We start from the raw sequence: 17240 nt of genomic DNA, 5'->3' as shown, positions 1-17240 counted from the left end.
TTGAATAGAAGATTGCTAAAGTATGCACTAAATAATGTTGCCCGAAACAACAGCAAATTCAATGATGATATATAAAAATCTTAAGACAAATTCCTTGTGTGTCCAATCACACTTGGCCAATAAAGAATTCTATTCCATTCCATTCCATTCTTTTCTATAGGGTTAGTGAAATTTATAAGCAAGGAGATAACAGTAACTCTCAGTAACAAATTGAGAGACCAGATCAACACCATCAGATGATGTGACATCATGACATCTTCCATGTATTAGGAGTGAGCTCATCTCAAGAAGCCCAAACATTGTGTTATTTTTATAAAAAGAACAGAAAAGTATCAACTTGGCTCTGGAATTCATGTTTGATTTGTTTTTCTACTATACTGTTACATATCAGGACGAAGACATCATTTTGTTATTATTCTGAGTGTAATCCATGGAACAAGATTCAAATGATGTCAGAAGCTATGATTGGATATATTTATTTCTCTTCTACCAGCCCAGCTTTCAAAGTAGTTGTAGGTTGGACAAAAGCAAGGACTGTTTCAGCACTTGTCCAAGCTCTTCTTTTATCAGCTCCTCATGGATGAAATCCAGCCACTGCTTGCTCTCCTTGGAGGCATCTGTTGTTCCATTTTCCTGCTAAAGTGCATTTGGTTTTTGAAGTATTTTCTTCCTTACATATGGAATATTTTGCCTCCATCTTATTTTCGTTCAATGGGAGAATGGGCAGGTAAAGGCACCTTTGCTATTTTTATATGCCAATGTGAAGGGGAAAAATATTAGTTCAGTGCTAGAAAGTCAATTTTCCATATGGTTTATTTCTGAAAGTCTAGAGAAAGATAGGAACTTGTGTCATTGTTCTAATGCATTGCTACAGGGTTCCTTTCATTTTCTTTTTTTACTGCAGAGCATAGAAAATGATTTCCCTTTATTTGGAAAAATGGGCAAGTAATGACTTAGAATCCAACTGGCTATTTGTTTGTGTTATGCAATTTTATATGTTTGTAATACTAAATGTTCTGCTTTTCAAGAATGCAATTGCTATTTCGTGGGAATGTGTGTCTTTATTTTTTTCCCAGTATAATTCTGTATCTGTCCTCATTTTCTACATGCAAATAATTTTTCTCTTTTCTTTTGGAATGTAGTTCATTAATGGTGGGGATGCATCACAGAATAAGACTGGAATTTTAACCATTAATTATGTATCTTAGATCACCTGTAAACATGTAATTGCCATTCCTGAGAAGAGATTCTTGTTGGGATTTATATTCTTTGATAAAGGGAGAAGGATTGGATGAGAAGACATAAAATATTGAGAACCACTGGGTGTTTTTTTTAAATTTCTCATTCAAATCTGCATGTATCTTCAGCAGAAAAAGAAACAGACAAACAGGTTATCTTATTAGAAGTTGGTAAAATTGTATCACAACCATACTAGGTTTATGATTGCTGAACTGCCCCAGGTTTTCTTTTCCCTAATCTCTTACAATTTTCTACAGGGGTATTTTTGCTACATCATTGCAAAGTAAATTCTTGGAAGGAAACAAATGTAAGCAATATGAGCCCTGTGAAATTAATTTGCAGTCCTAAGTGCCCTCTCCTAGGATCAAGTCTTATTGAAAGCATGATGTTCTGATGGTCAGGAATTAAGAAAAAATAGAGGATTTGTAAAGATGTTACTTCCTATGTCTATAGAAAATCCCCTCGAATTCACCAATATTTATTTTTTCAGAGAAAGGACATATTTTTACTTTTAGATACATCATGATTGGATATCTCATTCCCATATTTTCTATAAACAATATTTTCTCAATTATGCACTGACTTTCTATAATATTGTATAGCTTCTCGCTTAGATCTGTTATTATATCCAGGTGAAGAATGTTCAGTGAATTTTACTGAGTCCATATCTTCCTAAAGCAGGGTCCAAGAAATTAAGTAATAATTTACTTTCTTCTGACTTTTGGTATTCGGACTTTTACTACATTTAAGACAATGTCTGCCTTTAATTTCAAACTCTCTTAAAGTACAACCTTTTGAGTAATCTAACTTCTTTTTTCCACTTCCCAGCAAGTATAGCCTTGGCTGCAATTTAAAGAGATTCTAGACAAGCAATTTGATTGATGTGTATTATAAAACCAAATCACCAAATTCCCCATTTGCTGCTTTCCATGCTGTTTCAAAACTAATGTAGTAAAAACTTTGTTCTAATATAAATTAGATCAAATGTATTTGCAAGGCCCTTACCTGTCTTACCTCTGAAGATGAAAGTGAGAGGGAAATATAGGCACATATTAAGATGTATAAAGGGAATAAGATATTTAAAGATTATATTCTTTTTTTTCTTTTTAGTGGTCACTGGAGCAGGAGATGGAATTGGAAGAGCCTACTCCTTGGAGGTAGTAAACATGTATTTTATGACCAAATATTTTGGGCTCAGATAGTTTAAAATACATTCTTATATGTTTGTAAATAGTTTATCATTAATACTGTGCCAAAATTCATTTTCCAACATCTTGAAAGATTTTTTTGCCTTGCCAAAGAGGTGTCAGGTGTTGTTTTTTTTACTTCATTGCTGGAATGCCAATGTTAGAGTTATAAGGGGGTAGCCATAATGGTATTTATGGTTATATATCATTCCACCTATGGCAGAGATGATGATCCTTTTTTGGCTGCTGTGCCAAAAGCATGGGAGAACATAGGGGGGGTCATGCGCCGGTATGCCACACCCATAATGCTATGCACACCACACACATCCTGCGCACACATGTGCATGACCAGCAACCCCACCCCCATTTTTGCCATGGTTTCTTCGCCCTCCCCAGGCTTCAGAGGCTTTCTAGGAGCCTAGGGAGGGCAAAAACAGCATCCCCCACCCTTCCTGCAGACGGCCTCTGGAGGCCTCTGGAGCTTCCCTGAAGCCTCTGGAGGCCTCCGGAGCTTCCCTGAATCCTCCAGAGGGTGAAAAATGGACCTATGGGGAACTCGGAGGTTCAGGAATGGTGACTTCCGGTTTGTCTGTAGGGCCAATTTTCAACCTCTGGAGCCTTCTCTGGAGGTCAAAAACCAGCCCTACAGACAAACTGGAAGTCACCATTCCCGAACTTCCGGGTTCCCTGTAGGTCCGTTTTTCGCCCTCTGGAGCCTTCAGGGGCCTTCAGGAGGCTTCCGTGAAGGCTCCGGAGGGCAAAAACTGGTCCTGTGAGCAAACTGGAAGTGACTTCCAGTTTGTCTGTAGGACCTTTTTTCACCCTCCGGAGCCGTCAGGAGGGCGAAAAATGGCCTCAAAAGAAGGCCAAAGTCAGCTGACAGGGCAACACCCCACATACCCTGACAAATGGCTCCGCCATCATGGTCCTATGGTTTTCCCAGTTGCAATGTATGGTTGTGAAAGTTGAACCATAAGAAAGGCTGAACGCCAAAGAATTGAGGCTTTTGAACTATAGTGCTGGAGAAGACTCCTATGAGTCCCTTGGACTGCAAGGCGATCAAACCGGTCAATCCTAGAGGACCTCAACCCTGACTGCTCTTTAGAAGATGAGATCCTGAAGATGAAACTTGAATACTTTGGCCACCTAATGAGAAGGAAGGACTCAATGGAGAAGAGCTTAATGCTGGGAAAGATTGAAAGCAAAAGAAGAAGGGGATGACGGAGAATGAGGTGGCTGGATGGAATCACTGAAGCAGTAGGTATGAGCTTAAATAGACTCAGGGGGATGGTAGAGGACAGGAAGGCCTGGAGGAACATTGTCTGTGGGGTCGTGATGGGTCAGACATGACTTTGCAACTAACAACAAAAATCATTCCACCAATCTATCTACCACTCTGGTACATGCCCATGCATGCCCCTGAATGGTAGGAAAAAAATAAGTTCCCCCTTTCTTCAGATTTAATTGACATCTGAGAACCTGTAACCTCCTGCTACAGATCACTGGCAGGATGGTGACAGAGTGAAATATTTGCCATTCAACCACACTACTAAAAGACAACATAAACTGCCCCTACCCCAACCATGAGAATTGATCTAAATTTCCATTGGCATTGTGTTCTTTTATAAATACTAATTTATTTCCCATCAATTTGCATGAGAGCAAAAGGTAATGGTTTCCCTGTCGAATCATGTCTGACTTTAGGGCACAGTGCTCATCTCCATTTCTTGGCCAACAATTTCCATGGTCATGTGGCCAGCATGGCTACATGCCAAAGGTGCATATAATACTGTTGCCTTCTCACTGAAGTGGTACCTATGAATCTACTCACATTTGCATGCTTTCGAACTTCTAGGTGAGCAGGAGCTGAGGCAGGAATGGGAACTCACACTTTTGCACAGCTCCTGGGTCTTGAACCTAGGTTCAAGCTCAGTTTCTTTAATTGCTGAGCCATCATGTCCCCTCTTGCATAAGAACAGTAATACAAAAGATACTTTAAAAAATACTTTGCTTTAATACAGGGACAATCTATTGCCTACAATAATTATCTGGGTTCAGAACAACTTGATACAAACAGACTGTGTTCTGCATGATAAAGATGTCTATGGACATTACTATGCATCAGAGGTGGTATTCAGCCGGTTCTCTCTGATTCAGGTGAACCACTAGTGGCGGATGCATGAGGCTCCGCCCACCCACCCCGACATAATGCACGACCTTCTGCACATGCCAAGAAGGTGGTGTGCATGTCAGATGTGGAAGTGCACTCACATTTACAAACCGGTAGGGAAGGTAAGTGAATTCCCCCACTGCTAAGATGGCTTCAAATCCAGGAAGTGAACTGAGCTCTTTGTCAATAAATTGATAGTATCATCAGATGCTTTCCATGGCATCAGATTCCAGGGGGTGAGATAAAAGCCACCTGTTTGCACAGAATATTGCTATTTCAGCTGAAGGAAATTGGGACCTATGTGTGATGGATCATACCAAACAACAAACCAGTGAAAACTCAATATACTTCTTTCAAGATCTAACACTGTTTTATGACACCATATTTTTAAACCAGGAAAGAAAATAGCTATAAAAATGTAAAAGATAAAAACAAAGTATTTTGAATAGTCACCCTATAATCTATAAAAAGTCTTGGATATTTTAGTTTACAGAGAAGAGAATTTTTAGGTGATTTTTGGAACACACTCATACAAAGATTGATTAATTGATGATGTGCAAAGATATTTTTGACTTCTAGAAACCACATTGATTTTCTTCATGAAATCATATAAAGAGAATGTATTAAATTTTACACAGTAAATATGCAAAGACACACCCACAAATACCCATGCTCAATTTTTCTAAATGGTGGGACTGGGTTTACAGCATTTAAGCATGCTTTTTCACATAGGAGATGCTCCATTAATTCAGCATAAAATTTTAAATATTGTTAAACTTTGTTTTTCAGCTTGCCAAGCATGGGTTAAATGTGGTTCTCATAAGTCGGTCACTCAAAAACATGGAGAAGGTAGCCTTGGAAATTGGTAAGTTTCTAAAAAGAAGGAACTTTGGCAAATATGTCTCATGTTCACATTGTAGCCTCACAGCAGAAAAAAAAATCTTCATTAGAATAAAGCAAAAATGATACAAAACAATGAGCAAGCTTTCAAGTCTAATCAGACTGAATGTTACATTTAGAGCAGTGTTTCTCAACCTTGGCGACTTTACGTCCTGGGGACGTCAACTCTGGGGGATTCTGGGAGTTGAAGTCCCCAGGACTTAAAAGTCGCCAAGGTTGAGAAACACTGATTTAGAGGACGGGAATAGAGAGAAAGAACACTGGTTTAATACTGCAGGCAGAAAGCTTTAAATTCTAGAATAATACCTGGGTAGGGATATCAGGCTTAATTCAGTTAAATTTAAATAAAGTGCAATTGTGGAATTTTATTTTATTTTTTAAATGAACCATCATGGCTTTCTGTACAAATTATGCTCATATTCAATTTGAAGTTAGGACTAGCAGTTTATTAAGTGAATCACAGTGGGTGAAATGCAACATCACTTGACCACAATTTGCAACTTCCTGCAACTTCCCTCTTGACTTTGCTTGATGGCAACTGACTGTGAAGGCCACAAATGGTGACCACATCACTGTGGGTAATGTGACCATCGTAAATGTGTGCCAATTGCCTGAATTGTGATCGGTGACTGCAGGGACGTTGTGACAGCTGCAACTTTGAGGTCAGGTCACAAATCATCTTTTTCTGCACCATTGTAATTTCAGTCGCTGAACAAAAAGAAAGCGAGAACTACATGTATTATGTTTCAAATGTCATTATGATCAATAGATCAAAACAATGCATTATATTGTTCTAAAGCTATTTTTATTGAACTAATATATCATCAATTAAAGAAACCTTGCAACAGCAGTAGAGGTAATCTTGCCCCATGACTCACTCTATCTTCCTCAAGAAAATTCTACTGAATCTAATAGCAAAACACCACAAACTGCTGGAAGACAAAAATTGATTTATTCATCGCATAACACATGATCACTTTGTGTCTTGCTTACTAAGGATTTGACAGAAATTTATTAATACTAAATCTTATATGCTAAATCATCTGTTAATCTCTAAGGTAAACAAAATGTGTCATTTTTGCTAAAATAAAATTTTAGTAAAAGTTACAATAAATTTTGGAAGCTCCTTCTTGTTCATTATGTGACTTCCAGCATTGGGTATGAATTAATTGAATATCTGATATTAAGTTGTATAGTAACTGTTTTCCAGTGGTTCTGCCACTTTTATAAACAGCAAATTGGCTCCAAATATGTTTAAATGAATGTAATATTCCAGGGAAGGTCCCTGCTTTGGTGTGCTCATAGATTTAATCTATTTAAACTTAATTCAATTATAGGAGAAAATAAATTAAAATGAAACTCCCTCTTTCTCCTCCATGCAGAGCAAACAACTAAGAGAACTGTGAAAATCATACAAGCTGACTTCACAGAAAATGACATATATGAAAACATTGAAGAAAATCTTCAAGGATTAGAAATTGGAATTTTGGGTAAGTTAACCAAGAATAGAAAAATGAAGTCACCAAAAATTAAACTGGTTGAAAGAGGTGTTCCTTTTTATGAATTAGTTAAATGTAACCATTTTTTTAACATTAAAATGTTCGTAAGGTTTTTAAAAACTCATCCATCAATAAAAGCAACCAGAATTGAAAAGAATTTGATTTTTAACCATTACTTTGATTGGGGATACTGATAAAAAAGATTTTAAAAAGATGAAACTCAAATAATTTGGGCACCTAATGAGAAGGAAGGACTCACTGGAGAAGAGCCTAATGCTGGGAAAGATTAAGGACAAAAGAAGAACGGGACGACAGAGAATGAAGTGGCTGGATGGAGTCACCGAAGCAGTAGGCATGAGCTTAAATGGACTCCAGAAGATGGTAGAGGACAGGAAGGCCTGGAGGAACATTGTCCATGGGGTCATGATTGGTCGGATATGACTTCACAACTAACAACTAACAACAACTGATAAAAACAATGTTTGTCAGTTGCCCTTTTTACCTTTTCCCTATATAGAAGAGTGTTACCTGTCTAGAGTCAGAAATCTCTGCTCTTCTGACCCTGATGGACCAAAATCCCACAAACACTGCACCTTGCTAAGATAGTGTCATAGCCAGCTTCTTTCTATCCAAGACCTTGCAACCTCCGGGCATTAGGTCAGCATCTGATGAGTATCACTTGCATAGCATGGGGGTAGAAATATATAATTGGGTACCATCTACACATCAGCTTACTGATACCAAATCCCATGTTGATGAATGACCTCTCCCAGTGGCTTCTTATAAATTAGATAGGAAGAAAGAGAGAGAGACTTGTGTCATTAAATACCCCACATGATAGGGGCTCAGGATTGGACCCCTCCTCTCCTACTAGCATTGACTGCTAATGACCACAGAGAAAAGAGGAGAATCACTGCAAAGTAGTGTTCTCCACTCCCAGTTCTTGAAGTCAGTTCAATAAGGTCAATAGTATCAAAAGCCACTGAGAGATCCAGAAGGACCAGAAGGACCGTATTACCCACATCCAGAGCCCTCCAAAAATTGTTCACATATGCTACTCTGGTGTCCCCCCAAAAAATAAGACAGGGTCTTATTTTCTTTTGATCCCCAAAATAATCACTTGGCCTTATTTTCAGGGAGGTCTTATTATTTTTGGTGCAGGAGGTGGCAAGCGTGGCTGCTGTTGTATTGCAATATTTTCCCGGAGGGCTTATTTTTGGGGAAACAGGGTACCAATATTGCTTGGTACTATAACCCAGCCTGAATCATGGCTGAAGAGCATCCCAATAAATTACTCAGCAAAATATTGTGTATGATAGTTTCTCTTCTTGTAGCCTTTATATTTACATACCATTCAATTGTCTTCATCAGGCAGACACGGTTGATCTGACATTAGTGTTATTAGAAAACAACACTGAACCATCATGTTTATCTGAATGGATTCTGTGTATTCTCTATCTTCAGAAAAAAGCATTTTTGGTCAGGGTTGAGAGCCTATCATAGGGAGCTGGTTATTTCATCAAAAAAGGCAAGGGCGTAAATGCTTTGGTCTCTTTTTTTCGTTTTTCAGCAGAGAAACATTGAGTTTTTCTGAAAATGAAAATGCCAATACAACTTAGGAGGTGCTGTGGAAACCAAAAGAGTGTGACTTTGGGCTGCATGTGATCCAGAGGCCCTAATAGTTTCACTGTATTTCATGATTCTAATTTGCTTCCCCTCCTCCCTTTTTTTATTAGTTAACAATGTTGGGATGCTACCTAATCGCTTTCCATGCCATTTTCTTAATATTCCAGACAAAGATGAGGTAAGGATTCTTCTATAATAGTAATAAGATCATGTATTTGTTTTCTTTCACACAAAATGTACTATCAGCCTAGTGGTGGGTTCCGGATCCCGTTGCAACCGGTATGGTTGCAACAGGGCCCGGCGTCCACCACATGAACACATGCAGCATGTGCATGCATCCTTACCTCTTGCGGCGCCTCCTCGATGCTCCAGCTGCTTGGTGCCATGCACTCCATGAGTGTGCTCGGAAGCGCTGAAGAGCTCAAATACAGGTAAGGAGCTCGGGCGGGCAGATGGGCCCTCTGAAGCACCATACCGGAATGGTACCCGGTATTCTGGACAGGCAGCTGTACACCCGTATCAGGGCATACCACCTGCAACCCACCAATGTATCAGCTAGACCAGAGAATCAATTCCACAGGGACTATAAAATAATACTTTATTGAGTTGAACTATAACACAGAGTATTGTAAGCTCAACTGTGCTTTACTACCCCTCCTTCTTATACTCCAGCATTCAAGGTTGAGCCTCTTCCCAAATACTATCTTGTTTATCAGGGCTTAAAGAATGCTTCATGTAATAGCTCTTGTATATTTCTGTTGTGATCATCCCCCATATTATCTAAAATCCTAATCATCTCCCATATTCTCTAGAATACGGGGCTAAGTTTTGTTGAAGTAAATAGGTAGCCAATAATCAAGTTTTCTAAATTTTATAGACCCTTGATTCACGTTTGTATATTTTTTAATGAAGTTTTGTGTCACGAAGCAGTCAACCTGGTAGGCAGGATAATTCAAGCACAGAGTAAGCCTGGATTCTCTATACAAATGGCAAAAAGCTAGGATTGACTCCCACTAATTTCTTCGGAGCCTGATCTATTGTTCCCAAGAGAAGTCTTCTAGTCTGGGGAGATTCATGTATCATAGGCAGAGCATAATAAAGTGAACTCTGCATGTGTGGATCTGGTTGTTCTTGCCTGACATTTTGACTAGAATCAAACATGCATTTCTGGACACAATTGGATGTTGGAGGAAGTGTAATGGGACATTACAAAATGGTTGTTTTGGATTGTAGGCAGTCAAGATGTTTATTTCTGCAGCAAAATACCAATTTTATTGAAAAGAAAAATGTCAGATTGTGGAAGATTGACTTGTGCTACATACGAGCCGGGGTGGGATTCTACCGGTTCGGACCATTTCGGACTGCGAAGATCAGCTGGTAGTGAACCGGTTCGCTCCCATGAGCAAGTGGGCCTGCACGCCTACCCATGTACTTTGCCTACCTTTATCTTCTCAGCTGAGTTGTGCGGCAGAGTGGATTGCTGCGCCTCAGTTGTTTTCCTTCCCAAGCAGTAATCCAAAAGATAAGTTAGAGCCGAGGTGGCGCAGTGGTTAAAGGCAGCACTGCAGGCTACTTCAGCTGACTGCAGTTCTGCAGTTGGGCTGTTCAAATCTCACTGGCTCAGGGTTGACTCAGCCTTCCATCCTTCCGAGGTGGGTAAAATGAGGACCCGGATTGTTGTTGGGAGCAATATGCTGACTCTGTAAACCGCTTAGAGAGGGCTAAAAGCCCTTTGAAGCGGTATATAAATCTAACTGCTATTGCTATTGCAATTGCTAAGTATTCTGTAAACTGCGCATGCGCGCTCAGCAAGCCGGTTGTTAAACCGTAGGACCCCACCTGTGATACAAGCTATCTTGCTAAATAATGTCTGACTTATCCTATATAAGAAAATTAATCCTCATGAAACAAGAAGGCTCATGCAGCCTTGATGGGAACAGATTTTTAAACATCTCATTTTAGAAACTGAGGTCAAACTGAAATTTCTGAGCATGTTATTTTCTTTAAATCAGCACAACTGCCATGTAATCCATTTATTATTTTCAACAGGACCTCATTAATTGCAACATCATGTCTGTCACTAAGGTATGTATTACAGACCAGAAAAGCTCTTTATGTTTGTTTGCCAAAAAGTAAGGTATGACATTTGAACTGAATGCAAAGAAGCACAGACATTGACAACGCCTGGCCTTCCACAAGCTGCTGGGTTGCAACTCTTTGTCATCCCACAGACTAAGGATGGTACTTACACAACTCTTCTCCTTCTGTTGTATCATTTGCACCCAATAGTTTTCTGTTCCTCCATTTTGCTTTTATGCTGGTTCCTCTTTGGATGTTGAGACATGACATCAGAAGGGGTAACCACCTAGGCTAGCTAAAACTGAATATGGCTAGTTTGTGATGGCAAAACAAAATTTCTAAAGCTGGACATACCAGTTTTACTTTCCCATCACATCATACAATCAAAAGAATTTTAGTGGTAAATATGTAAAAACAGATATATAGTATCTTTGCTTATCATTTAGTTATAGGCAATGTAGGAAAGTACATTGACATAATTTCTCACAATGTTCTTTTTAAAACAAAATGAGTGCTAGTTTAGGACACCAACAGGCTTAAAGCCTGTTCCTCACCTCCAAACACCATAGAAAATGGCTGGATTGTTTTTGAGCATGCCTCCTTCAATAGAAAAATTGTTATCTTTATCTTTAATAATTGTTATCACTATCTTTAATCAGCTGAGGTTTATGTAAACATGAAGGTCAATTTTCAGTTTTCTTAACCGGGGAAGGGGTGGCACTGATAAGACTGTTTTTGAATATCTGTCATAATTCCTTTCTTTGTGTATAATGCCTTTACTTCAGCAGAATGATCACTGGCTGAGTTTTCCTTCCCTCTAAAAGTATTATAATGCAGCATTTAGTTCTTGACTCTTGTCCTGCCAAAACTAGGATTTCTTTCTTAACAATTTGGGACAGCAGCATGATTTGAACCGATACAAGTTCATTGCAGTTTTAGCTAATAATATGATACTAAAGCCTGCACTATCACATTTCCTTCTGAGCTATCAGGAAAAGCTGCTTTTGTTTATAACTTATCTCAAACATCTTTAGGTGATATCAAATGTTTTTTTTTCCTAAACAGAATCTGACAGCTGCTCCTTTGATATTTGTTCAAACACTTTTGTTGGTTCAAACCAACAAAAACAAACCAACAAAAGATGCAAAATATTTTGGTCGCTGTATGCATTTCTAAATAGGCCCTTTGATTTTAGATTTGACATTTGTCAAAAATACTATTCAGTGCAGCCTCAGCAGACTTAAGGAACTGTACCTTCCCCCATTGGCAAGTCTATTTTTTCCTCTTCTAGCAGGAAAAATATGGAAGAAAATCTGAATGTTATAAACAGACAATAGCTGCATAACAAAAGCCTTACCTGGAAGCATTCATGGAAAATTCTGACTATAATTTCTCATTAGTGTGCTTTAACAAGGTGCAAGATGATTTTCTTGCTACTTGAATCCATATTTTTTAGGATGGAGGCAGTGGTGGGTTTCGGATCCCATTGCAACCGGTATGGTTGCAACAGGGCCCGGCGTCCTCCACATGAATGTGTGCAGCGTGCACATGCATTGTACCTTCCAATGACGCCTCCGCAAGCCTCTGTGATGCTCCAGCTGCTCGGCAGAGCATTGCACAGGCGCTGTACGTGTCATGCATGTGCGCGGAAGCACCGAAGGCTTTAAAGGACAGGTAAGGAGCTCGGGCAGGTGGGTGGGCCCTCCGGAGCACTGTATTAGAATGGTATCCGGTGCTCCAGTCAGGCTCCGGTACGCCCCTACCAGGGCGTACCACCTGCAACCCACCACTGGATGGAGGATACATTTGAAATGATGAGAGTACAGGTAGTCTTCAACTTACAATCAGCTGTTTAATGACTGGTCAAAGTTACAATGAATTTAGAAAATGTTACTTATGACCTTTCCTTAAACAGTTATGACTACTGTGCACAGTCCAATCATGAAGTTCGGGGGTGAAATCCAGCAGGTTCTGACAGGTTTTGAGAACCGGTAGGTAGCAGAAATTTTGAGTAGTTCGGAGAACCAGCAAATGCCACCTCTGGCTGGCCCCAGAGTGCGGTGGGAATGGAAATTTCACAGTATCCTTCCCCTGCCATGCCCACCAAGCCACACCAGGTCCACCAAGCCACACCCACAGAACCAGTAGTAAAAAAAAATGAATTTCAACACTGATACGGTTGTATTTGGGGCATTTGGCAATCAGCTTAAATTTATGTCCTTCATGGAACCCTCTGACTCAACAATTCTATGAATGTTTTCAGATGGTGAAGTACTTTAAATACAAGAAAAAAAGTATCTTCCTCCCTCCCTCCGCCCTCTCTGTCTCTCTGTCTCTCTGTCTCTCTATCTCTGTCTCTGTCTCTGTCTCTCTCTCTCTCTCTCTCACACACACACACACGGTCAATATCTAATATTTGGGAATCCATATGTTTAGGGCATCGCAGTGGCTATATTGCCAATGTTTGCTGAATTGCCTCAAACAAGCTATGAGATGTAGTTTTAATTATTCTTTTTTTTTAGATGACACGAATCGTTTTGAAACAAATGGTGGCAAGGTAAAGCAATTTTCCACATTATAACTTATTTATTTATTTATTTATTTATTATTTTCTTTAGGGAAGCTTTTTGATTTTAATGAACTTTGGGCTGATTTGAGTTGGCATAAATTACACCATTTTCCAGAGTACTGCATAGTCGCAAACCAGATATTAGGCCATATCACAGAATATACATATGCAGCTCATTCAATATCATAGAAAGGATATTCCATAACAATTCTCTTCTGTCCATAAATTAAGCAACTGAAACTGCTAATCACCAGGCATTTGAACCCATTAGTTAAATTCTAGCAGTTTGCAGATTGGCCTTGAAAGATATACATTATGGCAGATTTTTTAAATGTGGATTTCTCCAAACATCAAAGGAAAGAAAGGGATCTTGCAGGCCTTGTCTTATATGAGTGTAAATACTTGTTAACTCAATGAAATGCCATAAATCTTTAATGATCTAAAAAAATTGAGCTTGGGTAAGTACTGGCATCTATGAAACCTGAGTAAGCATATTAGTTTAGTGCAAGGGTGAAATTCAACAGGTTCTGACAAGTTCTGGAGAACCAGTAGCACAAATTTTGAGTAGTTCGGAGAATCAGCAAATACCACCTCTGGCTGGCCCCAGAGAGGGGTGGGAATGGAGATTTTGCAGTATCCTTCCCCCAGGAGTGTGGAGGGAATGGGGATTTTGCGGTATCCTTCCCCTGTCTTGCCCACCAAGCCACACCCACAGAACCGATAGTAAAAAAAATTGAATTTCACCACTGGTTTAGTGTGTCCAAGATACCTGAAAGTTATTTTCATTTTGCATTTCAGAAACAAAGGTCTAATTCTTAACATTTCATCAGCCCTTGGCACCTTTCCTTGCCCTTTATATACACTCTATTCTGCATCTAAGGTATGACTTGAATTTTTTTTGTGTGTTTTAGATTTTATCAATTGTTATTGGTGTTATGAGACTACAAAAATACCTTGTCATAGTGGAGTTAGGCTTCCCTAAAGGGAGATCTGAACAGCTGGGCTGTTCCTGATGTTCTTTATTAAAAGCTAAAATCACATTACAAGACTGTGATGAACCTTGTTAAAGAAACTGGAAAACCAAAGAAAAAATGTTTTTTTTTCTCCCATGAACTGATGAAATGGGAACAGAGGACAACATCCCATCAGCCCATGATATACACATTTATTTATTAGTCTGCTGGAACAAATTAAGCAAGACAAAAAAAAGGGCAGAAACTTTGTGTATTTTTGTTTTAATCCCAAGTTACTTTAAAAAAAAGTTACCAGAAAATGAATATGATTTGCCCAAAACAAGAGGGAGAGAATTGGGTAAACTCAGTTTATTTTGAGCCATTTCATCTTTCTTCCCCATTATTATAATAGCAAGCTTGTTTATCTGTCCCAGTTCTTAAATTATTATTCTTTTTTCAAATAGTTATTTGGAATACCTGAACATGGTACTTATAAAAAAATAACTCTCAGTTCACTATAGAGAGAGAATATATGCAGCTCTCTTGTGATTGGGATTCCTGGATAATCCTGTTTTCCAAATTAATATATATTTTGTGAATGTCTCAAGGGGTCTTTTATACCTGAATTAACAGAACTGAATGTAGGTGCAACTTTCTATATTCTCAATAGAAAAGAACTAGTCAGCAATGACATTAGGTAGTGACAGAGAGGAAAAAATGGAAAGATTTTGAAAAAGGGTTTTGAATGTAATCAACCAAATAATTTGACAAATATGTACAATCAATGTCATAGTCTTTAAAACTGTCCCTTGATTTCTCTGTAATTCTACCTAGGCTTTTGTATATACATTTTCCAAAGCACTTCAAGTGGAATATCAATCAAAAGGAATTGTGATACAGGTAATTACATTTTCTTTCTTTCTTTTTACAGTAAGCATCAAATCAACTGAATAGATTGCATGTTGGGAGCTTTGGAAATTTTTATCATGTTTTCTTTTCTCCTTATAATAAGTCTTCTTTTCTTATAAAAAATCATTTTCCTTCTTTATCTCCCTCTCCATCTATCTATCTATCTATCTATCTATCTATCTATCTATCTATCTATCTATCTATCTATCTTTCTTACATATACATACACACACACACACACACACACACATATATATGTTATATTTATGCTGATAAATAAATAAAGGGAGACTAGTATAGATCTATTTCAAGCTATTTAGCTCTCATCAGCTAGCCATACCCTTGCTGGGAATCGAACCTGTGCTCTACTGCCTCTAAGGCAGATGTGTTAACCATTGAGCTACAGAGCTCGACTCATTATCAGCCAGGCCAGGGTGAAAGGTATATATTTATTTGTTAGGCAAATATATTTATAACAAAGGCAACAGTAAAAAACTTGGGTTTCTGTCTGGATGGTCTCTTGTGACGAGCCGAAGGACAGAGAATGGAAGTGTGACCTTCCTCCCATATTTGGGCATACCAGGGGTTGTGACTTTAAATATATACCTTTCATATATATATATATATATATATATATATATATATATATATATATATATATATATATATATATATATATATAGTGTCACAACCCCTGGTATGCCCCAATTATGGGAGGAAGCTAACTGCTTCCATTATCTGTCAATCGGCTCATCACAAGAAACCCAATATTTTTACTGTTGCCTTTACTTATCAGCACAAAAATAACACACACACACACACACACACACATACTTTATATATATATAAAAAGTATGAACATGTTACAATTTACAGCATTTTCTGGAATGTGAAACAGTGACTGTTATTTTTCTCTTTATTTCAGGCAGTGACTCCCTTTGCTGTTTCTACTCCGATGATCATGCATAAGCAACCCAATCTGATCACCAAAACAGCAGAAGAATTTGCACGAGAGTCACTGAGATATGTTACATTTGGTGATGAAACATTTGGATGTTTAGCCCATGAAATCTTGGTAATCCGAGTTATGAATTTGAGTTTGAGTGCTTTCCTCTAGCACAATGTTTCTCAACCTTGTCAACTTGAAGATGTGTGGACTGGCTTGGGAATTCTTTTTTTTTTTTTCAGAACTTTTTTATTTTTCTTTTAAAAAAAACACAAATATGTCATCATTTGTCAATCATTAAGACATTGAAGTACATTTTTTTTGTTGTGTGTGCCCCTCCCTCCCTCCACCCCCCCACCCCCCCTCCTCCTTCCCCCCCCCGACTTCCCAGAACCCGTACACGGTATGGATTTTTAACTAACACAGTCTAAAATCTATTGAGAAAAAAGAAATAAAGAAATTAATGACATTCTAGATTGACCTTAGCTTCTTCTTACTGAACTGACTTTTAACAGTTTAAATCATTTCTGATCTTAAGCATAGGCTAACTGGAATTTCTTAGTCCCGTATTTATTTTGTATATAGTCAATCCATTTTTTCCAGTCTCGTTTATATATCTCATTTGAATGATCTTTGAGATATGCCGATATTTTAGCCATCTCGGCTAAGTTTGTTACTTTCAATGTCCATTCTTGGATTGTAGGCAAGTCTTCCTTCTTCCAATATTGCGCCACCAACAGTCTTGCTGCAGTTATCAGGTGCAGAATCAAATTGGTCTCTACCACTGTAAAGTCAGTACATATACCTAGTAAAAATAACTGAGGACTAAACTTTATCCTTCTTTTAAAAACATTTTGCATGACCCACCATATTTTTATCCAAAATGCCTTAACCTTTTGGCAGGTCCACCATATATGATAATATGTAGCATCGAGAGAACCACACCTCCAACATTTAGGCTGTACATTCGGATACATAGAAGCCAACTTTTTAGGATCTAAATGCCATCTATAGAACATCTTGTAAAAATTTTCTCTCAGATTTTGAGCTTGTGTAAATTTCACATTTCTTACCCAGATTCTTTCCCATGTATCCAACATTATTGGTTCCTCAATATTTTGAGCCCATTTTATCATACAATCTTTAACTAATTCTGTTTCCGA

The 17240-nt window shown here is 38.3% G+C and overlaps 1 protein-coding gene across 1 annotated transcript; it reads left to right on the top strand.

The window, feature by feature from the left end:
• Positions 1 to 576: 576 nt before the first annotated feature.
• Positions 577 to 16248, top strand: HSD17B3 (hydroxysteroid 17-beta dehydrogenase 3). The gene is made up of 10 exons (XM_032213846.1): positions 577 to 727; positions 2350 to 2396; positions 5386 to 5461; positions 6879 to 6986; positions 8732 to 8799; positions 10671 to 10706; positions 13223 to 13257; positions 14068 to 14149; positions 15057 to 15122; positions 16057 to 16248. Exons 1-10 carry the CDS (start codon positions 577 to 579, stop codon positions 16246 to 16248), a joined length of 861 nt encoding a protein of 286 aa, XP_032069737.1.
• The last annotated feature ends 992 nt before the right edge of the window (positions 16249 to 17240 follow it).

The sequence above is a fragment of the Thamnophis elegans genome, chromosome 3 (assembly GCF_009769535.1).
Source record: "Thamnophis elegans isolate rThaEle1 chromosome 3, rThaEle1.pri, whole genome shotgun sequence".
Classification (NCBI taxonomy): Eukaryota; Metazoa; Chordata; class Lepidosauria; order Squamata; family Colubridae; genus Thamnophis; species Thamnophis elegans.
The sequence above is the reverse complement of the archived record's forward strand: the minus strand, read 5'-3'. Positions and strand labels throughout refer to the sequence as shown.